General features: G+C 42.6%; 1 protein-coding gene across 6 annotated transcripts in view; it reads left to right on the plus strand.

Annotated features, from left to right (window-relative positions):
- RERE (arginine-glutamic acid dipeptide repeats) overlaps positions 1-16785 on the plus strand; it is a 468752-nt gene that overhangs the window by 328324 nt on the left and 123643 nt on the right. For all 6 annotated transcript variants that reach the window (XM_075906796.1, XM_075906794.1, XM_075906795.1 and 3 more), the window contains one exon: positions 1917-2015. In XM_075906796.1, coding sequence (XP_075762911.1) covers positions 1917-2015 — 99 coding nt within the window. The remainder of the gene's footprint in view (positions 1-1916; positions 2016-16785) is intronic.

The raw sequence follows: 16785 nt of genomic DNA on the forward strand, positions 1-16785 counted from the left end.
AAGGGGGTTGTTGGTTTGGTTTTTGTTGTTGTTGTTTGCTGAATTCCTTTTTGCCCCAAAATCAGGGGCACAGTCAGACCTAAGAGAACTCAAGTTTGCTCTGTAAGATCACAGTTCGGTTGCAAACCAAGCTGTTGCTGACAAAGGAGCTACCACCTCAGTGCTGTTTAGTAATCTATATAATTCTGCTTTGGTCTCAGTCCAGAAAGTAGTGTCCTCGAGAAAGGCATTGTGACAGTTAACCCCAGGTGGCATTGCTTTGTTAGCAGCCTTGCCAGAGTTCAGGGATTAAAGTAATTGTAGAGATACCCTCTTTGAAAGCTGATTGGATAGAGTGATACAGTGATGCTTGGGGATAGGGCAGAGGGGCTGAGAATATGGGGTGGAAATGTGTCTGAAAGGGGGAGTTATGCTGGCTTATGAGAGTTCAGAGAGCTGATGCCTTTTGCTGCTATAAAAATAAACCTGAAAGTTTCTGTAGTTAGTTCCTGCTAGTAGCTGTGTGAAGGCACAACCTTTATTTTGTTGTTGTTTGTTTGCTGCTGGTATTATCTCCATTACTGCTAATCCAGTTACTTATGCAGGAGACTTAAAGCTAGCATCTGTACAGGCTGCTCTACACTGAAAACTTGCATTACCATATCTACATCTCTGAGGTGGGGGGTGAAAAATCCACACCCATGAAAGATGTGCCTATGCCAACCTTGCCCCAATGTGGACAGCACTGGGTCCATGAAAGAATTATTCGGTCAACCTAGCTGCCACCTCTTATGGAGTTTGGTTACTTTTGTAGATGAGAGAACACCTCCTATCAACGTAGGTAGGGTCTATGCTGAAAAGCTGCAGCAGTGCTGTAGTGTTTCAAGTGTAGACCAGCCCCAGCTGTTGTTTCTCAGGGTGGTGAATTAACTGTAGCTGTGGGAGAACCTCTCCCCACCATAGTGAGTCCACACTGAAGGGCTGTAGTTGTGCTGTTGCTGTAGTGTTTAAGTGCAGACATACCGCTAGTCTCCACACACCCTAGAAGTGGGGAGAATTGGTTTACCGCTGTCCTTGGGAATACCTCTCTTCCTTTTGGCCCTCTTTTTCAAAAGACACAAAGCAGGCTCCTGATCAGTCTTCATGTTCCAAAATCCAACTGTACTTGCATTATAGCACATTATATATTTATATCCACTTCCAAATACATTCCCTCTTGCAGACTATCAGAGTGTTAGCCCCTAAATGCTCGGTTGAAAATGAGCATTTTTTCAACATCTCCTTGTAACTTTTGTTTTTACTAACCAACTACTTTAACAAGCCCCCAGCTGTATTTATTGATGGTGGAGCATTGCCCTAGCACTCAGCAGGGTCATGCACTGTTGAGAGAGCGCTGTCAGTTTAACGATGCCAAGTTCCTTGTATGCATTCCTGCAGCTGTCTCCAGGAGATGTTATTTTGCTTCTTCATACTTTACCTTGTTCTCTAGCAACTTATTTTCAGCTGTGCAATAAAAATGAAAGCAGTCTTTTGGAGTAAAGTTCTCTGTCTCTCCCCAAAACACTCGTTACCTCCAAAATATGAGCTGTTCCACTTGATTAGCGAATATGAATAAGATATTACTGCATAAAGTACAATCCCTTTGAAGAATGGTTGTTTTTGTGCCTCTTTAGTTTCCTCGGATTATTAGAAGTATTAAAAAATGCTAAAGGGAAAATATACAAGAGACTTCACAAAGTAGAAAGCAAGTCTGCCTATTTTAATGTTTTCTGTTCTACTCCGTAAAAGTGAGATCACCCTCCAGGTTCTGCAAATTCTCTTATTTATTTCTGCTGTAGATACAGTAAATGCAACAAGCCCCATTCTCTCTCCACCTCTTACTGCAGGTCCACCTCTGCTTCTGTTTGTTGATAGAATTTTCCGTTTTTATTATTCAGCTACATGAAAGTAACTACGATGCTGGAAAAGCCCTGCAGCGCTTGGTGAAGAAGCCTGTGCCTAAACTGATTGAAAAGTGTTGGACTGAAGATGAAGTGGTAAGGAGTGATTTAGTCTCTTCTGCCATGCAGTTCCTGTTACTTATCTCTGTCTTCTGTCCAGAGTTCTTGTTTCAGGGTATGGGAGGGAGGAAGGCAAGTAACCAGTTTTCCAAATGAGTCAGTCTCTTAATCAGTGGCTAGAGTCTAGTCCAAGGATAAATACTTTTCCAATAGCATACATCTTGAAAGGCTACAATTCTGTCACCTTGAAAGGATTCCGTGGAGGAGATTAAGTGGCACTAGAGCCCTCAGGCTGGGCTTCTTGCTTAGCAGTAGCAATAAGGGGAAACATAAACAGGGTACAAGATGTTTGGTTTCACGTTAACTGGTTTTGCCTGCGTCTCCCAGGAGGCCAGAGTCAGTGAGTGAGACTCCAGATCTTCAGTTCATGTTGACTCATCCATGCTCCGTGGTCAAGAACCTTCTTGTTGAGAAGGGTTTATGTAAGGATTGGTGCCACCTTCTTCATGTGCATTGCCAAAATATGGTGTTATCACAGTTAGGGATGTTAAATTTCTGTTAATGAGCTAATCGAGTATTCGATGGAATCTACTTGATTAGTTGATAAGAGGTTCGCTATCCCGGCTGTGCCTCTGCCTTTTAAATGTAGTAAGAACCACCTATGGCTCGCGCAGAGGCAGCACAGCCGGGAATCCCAGGCAAGTGGGGCCTGCTCTTCCTACGTTTCAAAGGCAGAAGCGGTGCAGTGGAAACCTGGGGCGAGCAGGGACTCAAGCCCCTGTAGGGTTCTTGGTATATTTAAAAGGCAGAGGCACAGCAGTCGGACCAATGTGAGTGGGGACTTCTTGAGTGCCCGCTTGCGCCATTTCCTCCTGCACTTCTGCCTCCTCTCCCCGCTTCCCAAGGAGACGGTGCTGGCAGGATACAGAGGCAGCAAGCCGGGGAGGGAGAGAAGCGACTAGTTGCTTCTCTCCCTAGTCACAGTTGTCACTGGCTGGATATTCGGAGTCCTGTGAACCAAAAAGGGGTTGTCTGAAAGCTGGTGTATCTGTGGCTTTTACATCATTGGATTGAATGCAGAGTGTCTCCCTCGTATCCAGTTTCCAGGGTAACATGAGGGTAGGGTAGCCCTGCTGCAGAACAGAACTCGCCTTAGAGCCTGGGGCTGCAACCAGTGACTTTAACATCATATACCTGGGGCATTTTCTGTGTCTGCTGTACCTTGTGTCCAGCATATAGAATCATAGAATACTAGGACTGGAAGGGACCTCGAAAGGTCATTGAGTCCAGTCCCCTGCCCTCATGGCAGGACCAAATACTGTCTAGACCATCCCTGATAGACATTTATCTAACCTACTCCTAAATATCTCCAGAGATGGGGATTCCACAACCTCCCTGGGCAATTTATTCCAGTATCTGACTACCCTGACAGTTAGGAACTTTTTCCTAATGTCCAACCTAAACCTCCCTTGCTGCAGTTTAAGCCCATTGCTTCTTGTTCTATCCTCAGAGACCAAGATGAACAAGTTTGCTCCCTCCTCCATATGACACCCTTTTAGATACCTGAAAATGGCTATCATGTCCCCCCTCAATCTTCTCTTTTCTAAACTAAACAAACCCAATTCTTTCAGCCTTCCTTCATAGGTCATGTTCTCTAATCATTCTTGTTGCTCTTCTTTGGACCCTCTCCAGTTTCTCCACATCTTTCTTGAAATGTGGTGCCCAGAACTGGACACAATATTCTAACTGAGGCCTAACCACCGCAGAGTAGAGTGGAAGAATGACTTCTCGTGTCTTGCTCACAATACACCTGTTAATCCATCACAGAATCATGTTTGCTTTTTTTGCAACAGCATCACACTGCTGACTCATATTCAGCTTGTGGTCCACTATAACCCCTAGATCCCTTTCTGCTGTACTCCTTCCCAGACAATCACTTCCCATTCTGTATGTGTGAAACTGATTGTTCCTTCCTAAGTGGAGCACTTTGCATTTGTCTTTATTAAACTTCATCCTGTTTACCTCAGACCGTTTCTCCAATTTGTCCAGTTCATTTTGATTTATGACCCTATCCTCCAGAGCAGTCGCAACCCCTCCCAGCTTGGTATCATCTGCAAACTTAATAAGCGTACTTTCTATGCCAATATCTAAATCGTTGATGAAGATATTGAACAGAGCCGGTCCCAAAACAGACCCCTGCAGAACCCCACTTGCTATACCTTTCCAGCAGGATTGTGAACCATTGATAACTGCGACTATCCCATATGGTGATTGGCTAGATCAAGGTCAGCAACCTATGGCTCGCAGGCCAAATATGGCTCACAGCTCGAGCTCAGCCTCATCCCTAATGCCCCTCCCTGATCTCCCCCCCCTTCCTCCTTCTGCAAGATTGCCGCCAGCTTCCTGTGGGGAGTGTGTTGGTGGAGAAAGTCCCAAGCCTCGCTGTGCCATTGGGGAAAGTGTGGAGCCACAAGTGGCTCTGCGCGCTCCTCCTCTCCTTTCCCTAGCAGAGGTAACAGCAACACAGAGACATGCTGCCTGGGGGCTTTTCCCTCTACCACATTGACCAGAATCCGGCCAGTGGAGCAGCCGGAAGCCATGCCTAGGCCAGGGAGCCTGAGAGCAGCATGGGGCACAAGCAAGTAAGTGCTGCCCAGAGCCTGCAGTCCCCACCCCTCTCCCTCGAGCTGAGACCCTGCACTCCCAGCTTGCTCCTCCTCCCTCTGCCTTGGCCAGACACCCTACTCCCAGCCTGTTCCTGCATCCTACCTTCCACCCAGATCCTGCACCCCCATCGCTATTCCACTCACTAGCACACTGGACCCCTCATTTTTGGACCCGCTCTAGAGCCCAAGGGAGCCCACACAATCCACTAACCTTGGAACCCCAGAAGAGTTCATCTGGCCTCAGACCTTGAATCTCAGTCTCTCCTCCCCCTCCCTCTTCTCCCCTTCCACCCCCCCCCCCCCGGGACTGGAGCACCAGGGGAATGAGGTGTGTCAGTTGGGGGCCACAATCAGTGAGGGTTGAGGTTTTTTGGGGGGGTTGGTTTTATTGCTTCTCACTTGTGTGGGCCCTGACAAGGGGGTGTGTGTTTTTTTTGCTTGGGTGTGTTTTTTGTGGGTCAGTAGCCCTGACCCGAAAAAGGTTCCCTGTTCCTGCCATAAATAAAGACAATGTTGAAACCGTTTGTGCTGGACATACTATTTTACTTTATTTAAAAGGAAGTTTGGTAAACTAACATGAGAAAGTAGAAGTGCTCAGCCCCTATCTGGCCACAGTGTCCTGTCCCCAGTCCTGGGACAAGCCCCACGGTTGGCCCCCATCTGGTCACAGGAAGGGCTGCTGGTGGGAGGCCACAATCTGGCTATGGTGATCCTGGCCCAGCTTCTCATCCAGCTACTGCTGCCCAGGGGTAGCAGCCCAGCCAGGTAAGGTAGTCTAGCCCTAGTCCCTACCCCCCATAGTCTACTTTCTACCCTCAGTGTGCTGCCCTGCCTCCTGCACCTCCCCCACACACCCAGCCTCCTGCCCTGAGCCCCTCATACAACCCAACCTTGACTCCTGCATCCACAATTTTTCATTTATGCTATTAATCATGTCAATTATCAATAATACTAAGTTGTATATTTACAGTCATGCAAGTGGGCGGTATTGTATACTGGCGCTTTGTTGACCATTTGTTCTGATTTTTTTATGTAGTTTGGCTCTTTGGTTTGAAAAGGTTGCCAACCCCTGGGCTAGGTCATACACCTGGTCTTGTGTTAGCAAGGGGATGGAAATGCAGATGAGGGTGATTGGATATTGTGCTTTGTCGTGCATCCATCTTTTATCTCCCACAATTTAAGGTTGAGGTTTGTGATGTGTACTAGCTGCATATGAGTTCTGAATGGAGTCTAAGGTGTTGATACTGGCCTATAATTGGACCTGACTTGCTTAGTGGGGAGACTGCCTGTCTTCCTGGGCTAAATTGGCTCAGTTGTGAGAGAGAGCCCTTGATAGCGCCCTATGGTATAAAAGAGAGGGAGCTGCTGTCAAGGTAAGGGCCCTTGATCTTTTCCCCTGTACTTTGTGAAAAATAGCCTAAAATTGTTGGCATCAGGGCATGATGCAAGGCCTGTCTTTTCACAGAATTTTTCAAGTTTCTCTGTTAAATGGGTCATTAGGGAATCTGGGATGCTCCTCTTCATATTTTCATTGTTGTGCAATTAAGTTACTGCCATTATGCTGTTGCTGCTGGGTTATGTTTTGTATGTTTCTGATTTCAAGAACACAAGAGCTTGGGTAGATGCCTTGTTTTGATGATTGTAAATGCAAATATATTCAAAACAAAATGTCAGGATTTTAAATTGGCTAACTGCTTATGTTGATTCCAGAGTTCACCTGTTATGTAATAAACAGTTCAGTTTAAATTCAGCATTTCCCTGCAACGTGTGGAACCCAAACATGACAGAATTGAAACTCTTTGCTGTTTGCTAGCATAATTCTAGTGCAAGGTATTCTTGAGTGTAACAAAAATTAAATTGACAGATCTTCTTTCATCATCCAAGTTGAAAGAAATGCTAAGAGCACAAGGTAAAATAGATCAGATCTGTAACATCATTTTGTCTTTATCAATGATGATGTTAAAGGAATGTCTAAGGAAAATTGTAGGTTTAAAATGCCATTTCTGATATAACCATCTCACTTGAAGCCCTTCTTCCAAATAAACTGTATAGATGAAGTAAAACTACAGTCTCTGGCTAAGAATTAAACTGCATAGTTCATTAAAACTGGAAGTTCTTACCACAACAGCTTGTGGCCAGGTGAGAAGCACCTCTCCACGGCTGCTACAGCTGCAGTGAGCACAGCCGGGGAGGGGTTCTTGTCCCCCAGCAAGGGTACAGAGACAAACACAAACAAACTCTCTGAAATATATAGTAGATAGCTGTTCTTCTCTTCACCCCATCCCCATCTTTGGCCCGCTGCTGCCACTCTGTGGTCGTTTTGCAGTATAACTGTCCCTGCTAGCAGAGCCCTTCCTTTATGTTTTATGAGGAATAATCAGTCTAGGCACTTCCTATTGTCCTGACACAACCAAATCCTCACCTTCCTTTGTTATAAGAGGAGGCTGTATATCAAATTTGGAGGAGTTCTGGAGCAGACACACTCACTCACAGACAAACTCTCTCAAATACATAGTAGATTAGTCATTGAGATAAAAATCTTAGGACAGATAATCCATGATTATTATTAAACATCTAAATAAAGAAAAATCCGAGTCTGATACACACACACAGAGAGAGAGAGAGAACAGAGCTGAAGTGGATTTGAGATGGGGAAAAAACTGGTTTTGTAGAGAACATTTACATGGGTAATTTGTTAAATTGAGTAAATAGGTGGTTTTTTGGGAGGGAGTTTAAACTTAAAATGGTCAGTAGTGTCTTGTTAATTGAGTCACTAATTAATGTGGCACCAGTGTCATAAAATAGACCTGATTAATTCTTATGGGTGAAATGTTCAGTCTCTTAACATTTTCAAATTATTCAGACAATAGCTAGAGAGACATTTTTTTAAGCTCCAGTTGCTCTGAAAGTCTTGCAGAGAGTTATTTCAATGAATTATGTGCGCGCTTCTCTCTCCCCAAGTAAACCTTTTTGCCAGAGGTAGGTTAGGTGTAGGCTAGATAAATCTGAGATTAAAGCAGGCTTATTCTGAAATCAAACAAAAGACCTTTGTGGTAAAGGGAATGCCTGAAGCCACGGAGTGAAAGAAGATCATGGGCAATCAGAGGAGGGAAGGAAGTAGAGAACAAGGAGTAAAAAGATTAGAACATGGATTCCTATTAAGGTGTGGGATGATCTTGTCATAACATGGCACTTTTTTAAAATGCCTGTAAATACCTGTAAAGTTCTGTTCCCTGTTCTGTGCATTTGTACTGCCCTACTCTTCCCACACACATACTTTCTATAAAATCATTAGCTATGTGCTGCTTACCCCTGCTTTCCTGTTTAGAAAAAGATCTCTACCCCTCCTTCTTCACTCTCCCTGTTGTCCTGTGAGCTGCAATATATTGCAAGTGCCATTGTTGCTGCAGCTTAAGGTTTTGATCAGCAGTCAGTTTTAAATGATGGAGAGTAGAGCCTTGCAAATCAGAAAAACGGCAAGGTTTATTGAAAAGGGAAACATTACTCCATAACAGTGAACAGTATGAATACAGAATAATGATCATTAAATCTATGAATCTTTGTCAGTCGCAGCTCATTTTATCATATTTGCTTCTTGTTCTAGTCCATCCATGTTTCCAGAAACATTTGGCTGCCATCCAGCCTTGGCAGAGACAGAGATCAAAATGTTCTCTTAGTTATAGGGGGTTACACTCTGCCTCTTATTTGTGTCTGATGGACTGCTTGGAGAAAGCTTCAGATTTAAGTGTCTGCCCCAGACCCTGTGTGCTTTGTGTGAAAAGATGAAACTCCCTGCTACCTGTGGTTTTGCTGGATCAGTGAAGGAAGGATTCATCCCACACAATGTATGTCAGATCTGGAACTGGTAAGGGGAATTTTTTCTAGTGAAATGTTTAGTTGGAAAAAGTCATTTAATCAAAACAGAACCTTTCCATGGAAATGGATAGATTTCAATGAAAATGTTACCAGGAAGATTTCCTGAGTGCAAGAAGACGTAGCCTAAAATAACCAGTAGGCCTGAGGTGGAGATGTGGAGACCTAGGGTTGAGTTCCTGCTGTGCCTGATTTAGGGCAAGGATTTAATCCTGCGTCTTCCACATCCCGGCCCATTGCTCAGTCACCAGGGTATTAGTTGTTCTGTGGAGCCTTGTTTTTCACAGACTATTTCAGAAAGTATCGTTTTTATTTCAGTGCAGAATGAAAGCACCTTTCAGAATCTCAGACCCCTTTACAAAACTGCATTTTTGTTTTCCAGCCACCCCTTGTCAGATCCTTCATGAATACATGGCAATAGAGCCCTGCACGGATACAAAATCTTTCAACATCTGCAAAAATGATCTGTAGAGATCTACATCCATGGATGCATATGCCTGTGAATATAAAGCTGATATCTGCAAATGTGCAGGGTTCTAGATATAAAATTTGTACCCGCATCTGCATCCATACCCAGAAAAATGAATAGCAGATACCTGTGGCTATAAAGTGGATATCCGTGGCTTTGCAGGGCCCTGCGTGGCCGTGAATTTCTCTCTTGGGCTCTCCCTCCCATCCCCAGGTAATGAAGGAAACCAGAATAGAAACGTAATTAAAATGTCCAAGAGGCTGGAATTTACTCACTGCAAACCTAAACCCTGCAGTCTTTATTGCTCCCTGAAGCAAAGCTCACAGTGATGTCGGTGGGAGTTTTGCTTGAGTAAGGGTTGTAGGATTGGATTAAGTCCATTTCTGTCACGCTGGTTGGTGTAAGCGGTTGATCTTGTTATCAGCATGACCATCATAGGAGGTGAATAGCTCAGCCTCTCATAGCACATAGCAACACTATGTCAGTAACGCTGTCTGAATAACACATCTCTATGTGTTGTAGCTAACTTTTAGCTCTTCTGTGGGCAGCTCCTCGTCCAGAGTTTCAGCTTGCTTCATTAAATGACAACTTTTTATACTCGGTGACTGAATTACCAGTAAGAGCTGCCTACAGCAATTAGAATTGATTAAAATAAAGGGTGGAAGTTGTGTTATTTTTACTGCAGATGATGTGGTTATAGAGGTTTAAATCAAATTAAATGGAGGATAAAATTGACCAGTGATTGAATTAAGTGGGAGGCTCTGTAAATAGGAAGATGAAGATTTTCTTGCTTCCCCTCTTGTTTCTAAACCTATGGCTCTTTTTAATTCTCTTTCCAACATGTAAATTAATGCTGTCAAAACCACAGTCTTCCATTCTGCCTTATAAAAGTGACCAAATAAACTATTTTACTGTTGAATCTATCAGAAGCCTTAATGACAGCTGTTTCCTGTTTATAAGTGTAGATGCTACACCTGGCAACATAGATCTCCCACAGTGACTCTGGTGGGGAGGTTTAGCCTCTCTTGTAGTCTAGTGAATCTATTTCTACTGAGAGACTGTGAAACAACTGGCACGGGAGGCTGTACTTAAGCACTGTCTAAATATGCATCCAATAGGCTATCATAGCTTCAGCATAATACGATAAAATCTCATTGGAACATCAGTTTGTGCTATTGTATGAAAATCTATGCCATCCCCATTTGACATGCTTCTAATTTTTGGCATGAGGTCAGGCAGCAAGGTTGCTGCTGTGAATGGCCTATGTTTTGACATACCTGCTGAGAATGCTCTCACTAATATAAATGCTAAATGAGACCTGTGCCATGTGATGCATGTCGCTACGGTGAGATCTCAGAGCAGCTGGGGAAGGGGCCTGGAACTTTATGCATTACAGGTGCTCTAGAGAAGTACACTACATGATATATGCTAAAATGGGGCTGCAGAGTAACCAGATGTTCCCTTCCATTATCTTAGATCCTCTTATACTGAAAACCTGCTTCTGCCCATTGTATTGATACTGCCCAAGTCTACTGTGGTCCAACCTATACACCAAGAACTAGGATGCGGGAGGAAGTTAAATGGGGTGAAAGGCTGTTTATCAACACTTCCTTCCAGTTCCTGGGGAGGAGGGGGACTCTTGCACAGAAGCAGCCTAGGTGAATCTGAGTTTAGAGCGTGGGTTCTGATTTACATCACCTTATCCATCAATTCCGAATTTGGCCTTTGGCTTCCATGACAGGGCTTATAGCCGGGGTGCTGGCTCAAAAGCCCCAGTGAATGGAATGACTATCCTCCAGTCTGGATAGCATAGAAATGATGATAGAATGAGCTTTTACTATACCTTGATATATGCTGTATTGATCCACTCCACATAGCTGTTAGATAGAAGAGACCTGTTACAAAAGGAAAGCCATGAAAAAGGACACTGGGTCTATAACAGACTGAAAACCCAGACCGGTAGGAATTACACAGTGTAGATGAGGTGGAAATTTTTTTCACAAAAACTGATTTCATAAGATTTCCACCATCTTGGACCAAAATCTGTTGAGAGCAGCTCTCGTGATTCACTGCCAGTCTGAATTCAAACCTCTGGCCAGATTCAGATTCCTGCTCCACTTTGTTTTTATATTTCTAATTCAAACCAAAAAATGTATCCAGTAGTTTATCTGTATGAGAGAACGCATTTATCTTTGGCTTCATTTATTTAACCAGAGAGAGGCATTTGTATCAGTGGTGTCCTTTGTATTGGGGTGGATGCAGCGAGCAGTCAGTAGATACTAGCTGTTTTCTGTGTAACCATCTTCAGCAGATTTGCACTTCGATTCCTACCCTTTATTTTGAGTGTTCTGTTTTCCTTTTTGACAAGAGCCACCCAAATCCCTGGGTCTTACTAGAGAGAGAAATAGAAAACAGGCTAAATGAATTTCTAATTTATTAGGTTTTTAATTAAACATGATGAACACATTTTAAATAACACAAAAGCCCCAGGCCAAGCTGCATCTAATCGAAACAGATTAAGTCACCCGTCCACACTCAGATCATTATTAATTCTGTTTATTTATGCATGCTAGCTAAAGGCAGAGTTCACTGTTGCCTTGTTGCAATTTATTGCATGGGGTGCTCTTGCTGCATGGCACTGGACTGTTAATTAGCATGCAGATGTTGATTATGCAGAACATTGGTGATGCTAATTGAATTTGCTTTAAAATTCAGGGCTAGAGTTTTCCTTGCGAAGTTCAGAGAAACTGGGTAGAACTGCAGCTTTCCAGTGTTGGTTGTGTATTTCATCTTTTGCTATTTTGAAATGTAGAATTCTGAGAGGAAAATGCCAGGTGTTGCTTAAGGTGAACATTTTGTTACTAAGCATCACATAGGTTTCTGCTGATGCCATTTTGAGACACTTGATCACAGTAACTTTTATCATAAAATATGCTGTCCTTTAAATATTTTACATCGCTTTTGATGTAGCATAGTTGAGGTAAACAACCTAGATTCAAATAACTTCTTAAATTTATAGCCAGGTATCTTTGCCAGTGATAATCCTTAATTGGCCATGTACATGGTTTTACAAGTTCATAAATTTTAAAATATCCACACCTAGCTTCTGTTTAAAGCTCGTTTGTCACAAATACAAATAAAAATCTTTCTTCCAAAAATGACAAGACATGGCAAACTAATTTCCTAACAGATTTGTGAATTATTTGTAAACCAGTGAATCAGAGTGGTTAGTTAATTACTTACAGAAAACACTTTTTTTTGCCCAGCTTCTTTGCCTAAAATCACCTCCAAATGCCACCACATCTTCCCTTTTTGGAATATCTGCTCAAGAAAACATTGTTTTCATTGTTCATTCCTTTGAAGCCAGGCGTCTCAGATGTACTGGAAGATAGAGCTGCTTACTGGGGCAAAAAATACCATGAATTTTATTTACTGTTTATGTGGCAGCCATAGAAAATGTAATTCACAGCAAAATTGAAGTACAGTCCTTGCAACAGCGGAGGAGGAGGAGAAAAAGGACAAAAAATCAAGGGATTTTTAAAAATGAGACTGGCATTGATTGAGTGTACTTTGAAATGTTAAAAGATAAGTATGTCAGGGCTTTAATTTTGTATCTACAGAAAAGTACATACAACGACTTCATGGATTGAGATAGGGATGTAATAGTGTAGTCGATTGATTGATAAGCAAAAGCGTATAGATTAAGGCTATAGACCAGTGTTTCCCGATTTTATTTGGCCACGGAACTCTTTTAAACTTGGAAGAATTTTGAGGAACCCCTATGGTGGGGGAGGGGGGAGAGGGGAGGAATTTGTCGGGGGGGGGGAGAACAAAAAACACCCCACGGGAAACCAGAGAAGGTTTTTTTGGCCGGGGGGGAAGGGGGAAGACGGTCGTGTTCTTGCAGAACCCTTTCACTTCGCACCATTTGGGAAACACTGCTATAGACTACACACTCTTCCCCCCACACCAGTAAATTTTTTAGCAGTCTGGCCAGCAGCCTGACTCAGTCCTGGCTCACGCTGATTCTGAGACCAGCCCCAGCTGCGGCTCTCCTTTTAAAGTGTATTAGGAGCCAGATGGGCAGGCAGCTGGGCTCAGTTTCAGCTTGTGCTGGGTCTGAGAGCTCAGCCTCCCATCTAGATAGGATCTGCTGCCACCTTACGCTGCTGCCTCTGTGTCAGAGGCAACAGTACAGGGCGACAGGCAGCTGGTCCAGAAGGGAAGCTGGTTTTTAAACTGGCTCCCCTTGCGCACCAGCTCCCAGCTGGCACCCCACACTGTGGCCTCTGTATCAGAGGCAGCAGCATGGAGTGACAGGGGGCTCCTCAGGAGTGGGGCTGAAGCGCACTGGCTGCTGGCCCCACCCCAAGGGACTACAGAATAGTCAAGTAACTGATAAGAATTCATGAGGTTAATTGACTGTTCAGTTAACTGATATTTAATATCCCTAGATTCAGAGTATCAATTAGCTTATTCTGTGACTTCATATTTGAACCCCATTATCTAAATGCTGCCATTTTCCAAACGTATTTTAATCAACACTTGGAATTGTATTGAAAATGAGCTTAAACAGAAACTATCACTGGTCAGTAAAATCTAACTACAAATTGTTGTAAGTCCAAAGTTACCTTTTTTTTAAAAAAAAACCTCCCTTCCTTTTCCATCCTATTTTGAGAACATGAATCGGGATGTATTGTAGTATTCTAAGGATAGATGTTGTAAAAATATCCTAGAAAACAATTCATCTCACCAAGAAAGTCCCTAATGGAAAACTGAATCTCTCTTACTACACATAGCTCGTGTTTGAGTGATGTATTTTAACCTATTTATATTTAGTGTGGTTTCATTTTTTAGGAGGGGTTAAATAGGGAAAAATTGTGAAAATAATAAATTGTAATACACAAGACACAATTCAGATTTTAAAGATGGGTTTTAATACAAAAGACAAATCTTTTTGGTTATGATTAACTTGCATCATCCTTTGAGCCAAGCCCTTCTTCAAAGAGATCAATGCTGTGTATACAACACAGAGTTTATTGTCAAGTCCTTTCGGAAATGAGACAGTGAATTAAAAATCAATTATACATGCAGAAAAGTTTGTGCAGGGCAATCAATTTTGTCCTTTAGTTTGCAGAAAGACTCCACTCTAAGTAGCTGTAAAAGGAATGAATTTTAAGTCTCCAGCAAATGAGATGTTGTGAGGAGGAGGGGAGAAAATGGGGGAAAAAATTTCAGCATTTCATGTTCAGCAGAAGCTGCCTTCAGGGATAAATCTATAAATCCTGTGAGTGACCTTGGCTTCAAGAATGGGTGGCTTTATTGCTTTTGCTAATCTTTCTACAGCTGCCAGATAAGTTATCCTTTTCTTAAAAATATCATTATATTTTTTATTTTGTTTAACCACCATATGTTTCTTGATACATCATCTCTGCCTCGTGCAGAATACTTTTATCTATTAAGCACTTACCATATTGCTGATCCCTTAAAAATAACACACAACATATTTAGATTTGCCAGATGCCACTGGTAAAAGGGTTATTTGTGTGGGCGAACGGGAAACTAACCTTTAAATTTCACATCTAACTCTTCTATAAGCTAAATTGTTTCTAGGTGTTTTGTGTAGTCTTTTTAAATCAAGAGAGGTTTTCAATGTTGAGAGAGGCATATTGACATTTTTCATTGTTGCCAAGGGGGAAAATCTGCTGCTTGAAAGATTAATAAATACTACAGCAGTTGATTGTTGAAACCATGTTTTCCATCTCATTTTCAAGGGTGTCCAAAAATGGAGATCGCTTACACTTTCTAGCATTCTCTGTCATCTTTCTGTGTTCATTTCAAAATGGGAACAAGACACAAGAGGGCTTGAGAGATTGCATTTGTTCTCCCATAGGCAAAGTGGTTATTTTATAAATGAAGAAGGCCAAAACCCCCTATCCTGTGTAGTTTCTTAGCAACAGAGCTGGAGTCAGTTTAGAGTACGTGTATATAATGCATATTCTATGTATAGAAACCTCAGTTGTGAAACTCCATGGTATTGCAGTTGAAACAAAGATTAGATGCCCAAAACTCAGGTAGAAATTCCATGATGTCAGAAAAGAGGAAATAGAAGCCACGCGGAATAACATGCTGGGTAGCCCTTGCTGTATTTTTTTTTTCAGTGCCCTCTCCCCATAAATAATTTTATTGTCTCTGCCATAGTGACTATCTTTTTTTTCAGACGGCTTCTGGAATCTATTCTAAATCTGATGCCTGTTCTTCTCTGAAAGGAACTGTCTTATCAGATTGTCACAGCATTAGCCCCAGCTACATCTATGATTGACTTTCCAGTATTTAACTGATATATAAGCATCTATGCAAGAAATGGACAGTAAGAGAGTATTGGTGGTTCTAGTAAATTCTTTGATAGCAGCAGCAAGACAGTAATATTACTGTCTAGTATCCAGTGAGCAGGGGCGGCCCATGAGCCTAGGCGAGCTAGGCAGCTACCTAGGGCGCCGCTGGCCCAGGCGCCCAGTGATGACGTCATGGCCATTGACGGCTGTGCAGGCAGGGGCGCCGATTGTGCCACCCCGCCTAGGGTGCCAGCTGCTGCAGCCGGCCTTGGGCCGATCCTGCTGGTGAGTGGGGTAACCATCTGTCTTCAGTGGTCATGGTGAGAGTTTCTGAATTAAGTGTAAGTATATTTTTCTATCTATGCACATTAAAAGGAGTATTTGTATCAAACATTTTACTTACCTTCTGTACTCTCCATTGTTTTATTTGTACATTTTCTTAATGTCCAAATGCTGGAACTTTGAGAAACATCATCCGTGTGTTATCAACACTAAATTTTAAAAGGCTCCTAGTTTTAATAATGTGCCTTTAGTTTTCACTATTTTCATTATCCTAGTTGAAAGAAATGTAAGTAAACTATTACATTTCTATTCAATTTCACTTCCGAATTCAAATGCTCTAGTAGGGATGTAAGCAACTTGTTGACTACCCAATAAGCAAATGCTTAGGAACTCAACTATTTCCCCCTCCCGCTGCTTACTGCCTCTATTGGAGAGAGGCAGCAATGGGGGAAGCAGGAGCCGGTTCCCCCAGCATCATCTTCACGGGTGATAGGGGAGGTAGAGGGCAGTGGGGAAACAGTGTGAGTGGGGATTGAAACAGCCCTGCTCGCGCTGGTCCCAACTGTTGCTCTTCTCCCTTTGAAATGTACAAGAGCCACCTGCGGCTTCTGTCAACTACTCAGTTAGTTGATAAAAGGGGCACTCGCTATCCCCACTGAAGCTCTCCCTTTGAAATATACAAGAGCCACCTGCGGCTTCCATCAACTACTCGATAAGAGGGGCATTTGCTATCCCTGCTGCACCTCTCCCTTTGAAATGTACAAGCGGCTTTTGTACATTTCAAAGGGAGAGGCACAGCGGGAATAGTGAACACCCTCCCTTATCAACGTATCGAGTAGTCGATGGAAATACCATCAACTACTCGATTAGCTGATAAATCGAAATTTAATATCCTGAATGCTTCTAGAACAGTACTGCAATGTCTGGGGTTACAAATGCTGAACAAAGTTGTTTACTTGTTTGCAAAGGTGTTTGCCATGTAATTTTTAAAATGGAAATATTTTGTTAACCTTGTGTTTTATAGAAGTTCTATTTTATTATTGCTGCTGTAAATAGAAAATATTAAATGTTGGGCTGCTGTAAATAGAAAATTTATTATTGCTGCTGTAAATAGAAAACATTAAATATTTTCTTTAAGTCTAAAACCTGTTACTATTAGGGAGGAGGCATTGTCTTCTGCA

Source organism: Pelodiscus sinensis, chromosome 23 (assembly GCF_049634645.1).
Source record: "Pelodiscus sinensis isolate JC-2024 chromosome 23, ASM4963464v1, whole genome shotgun sequence".
NCBI classification, from domain to species: Eukaryota; Metazoa; Chordata; order Testudines; family Trionychidae; genus Pelodiscus; species Pelodiscus sinensis.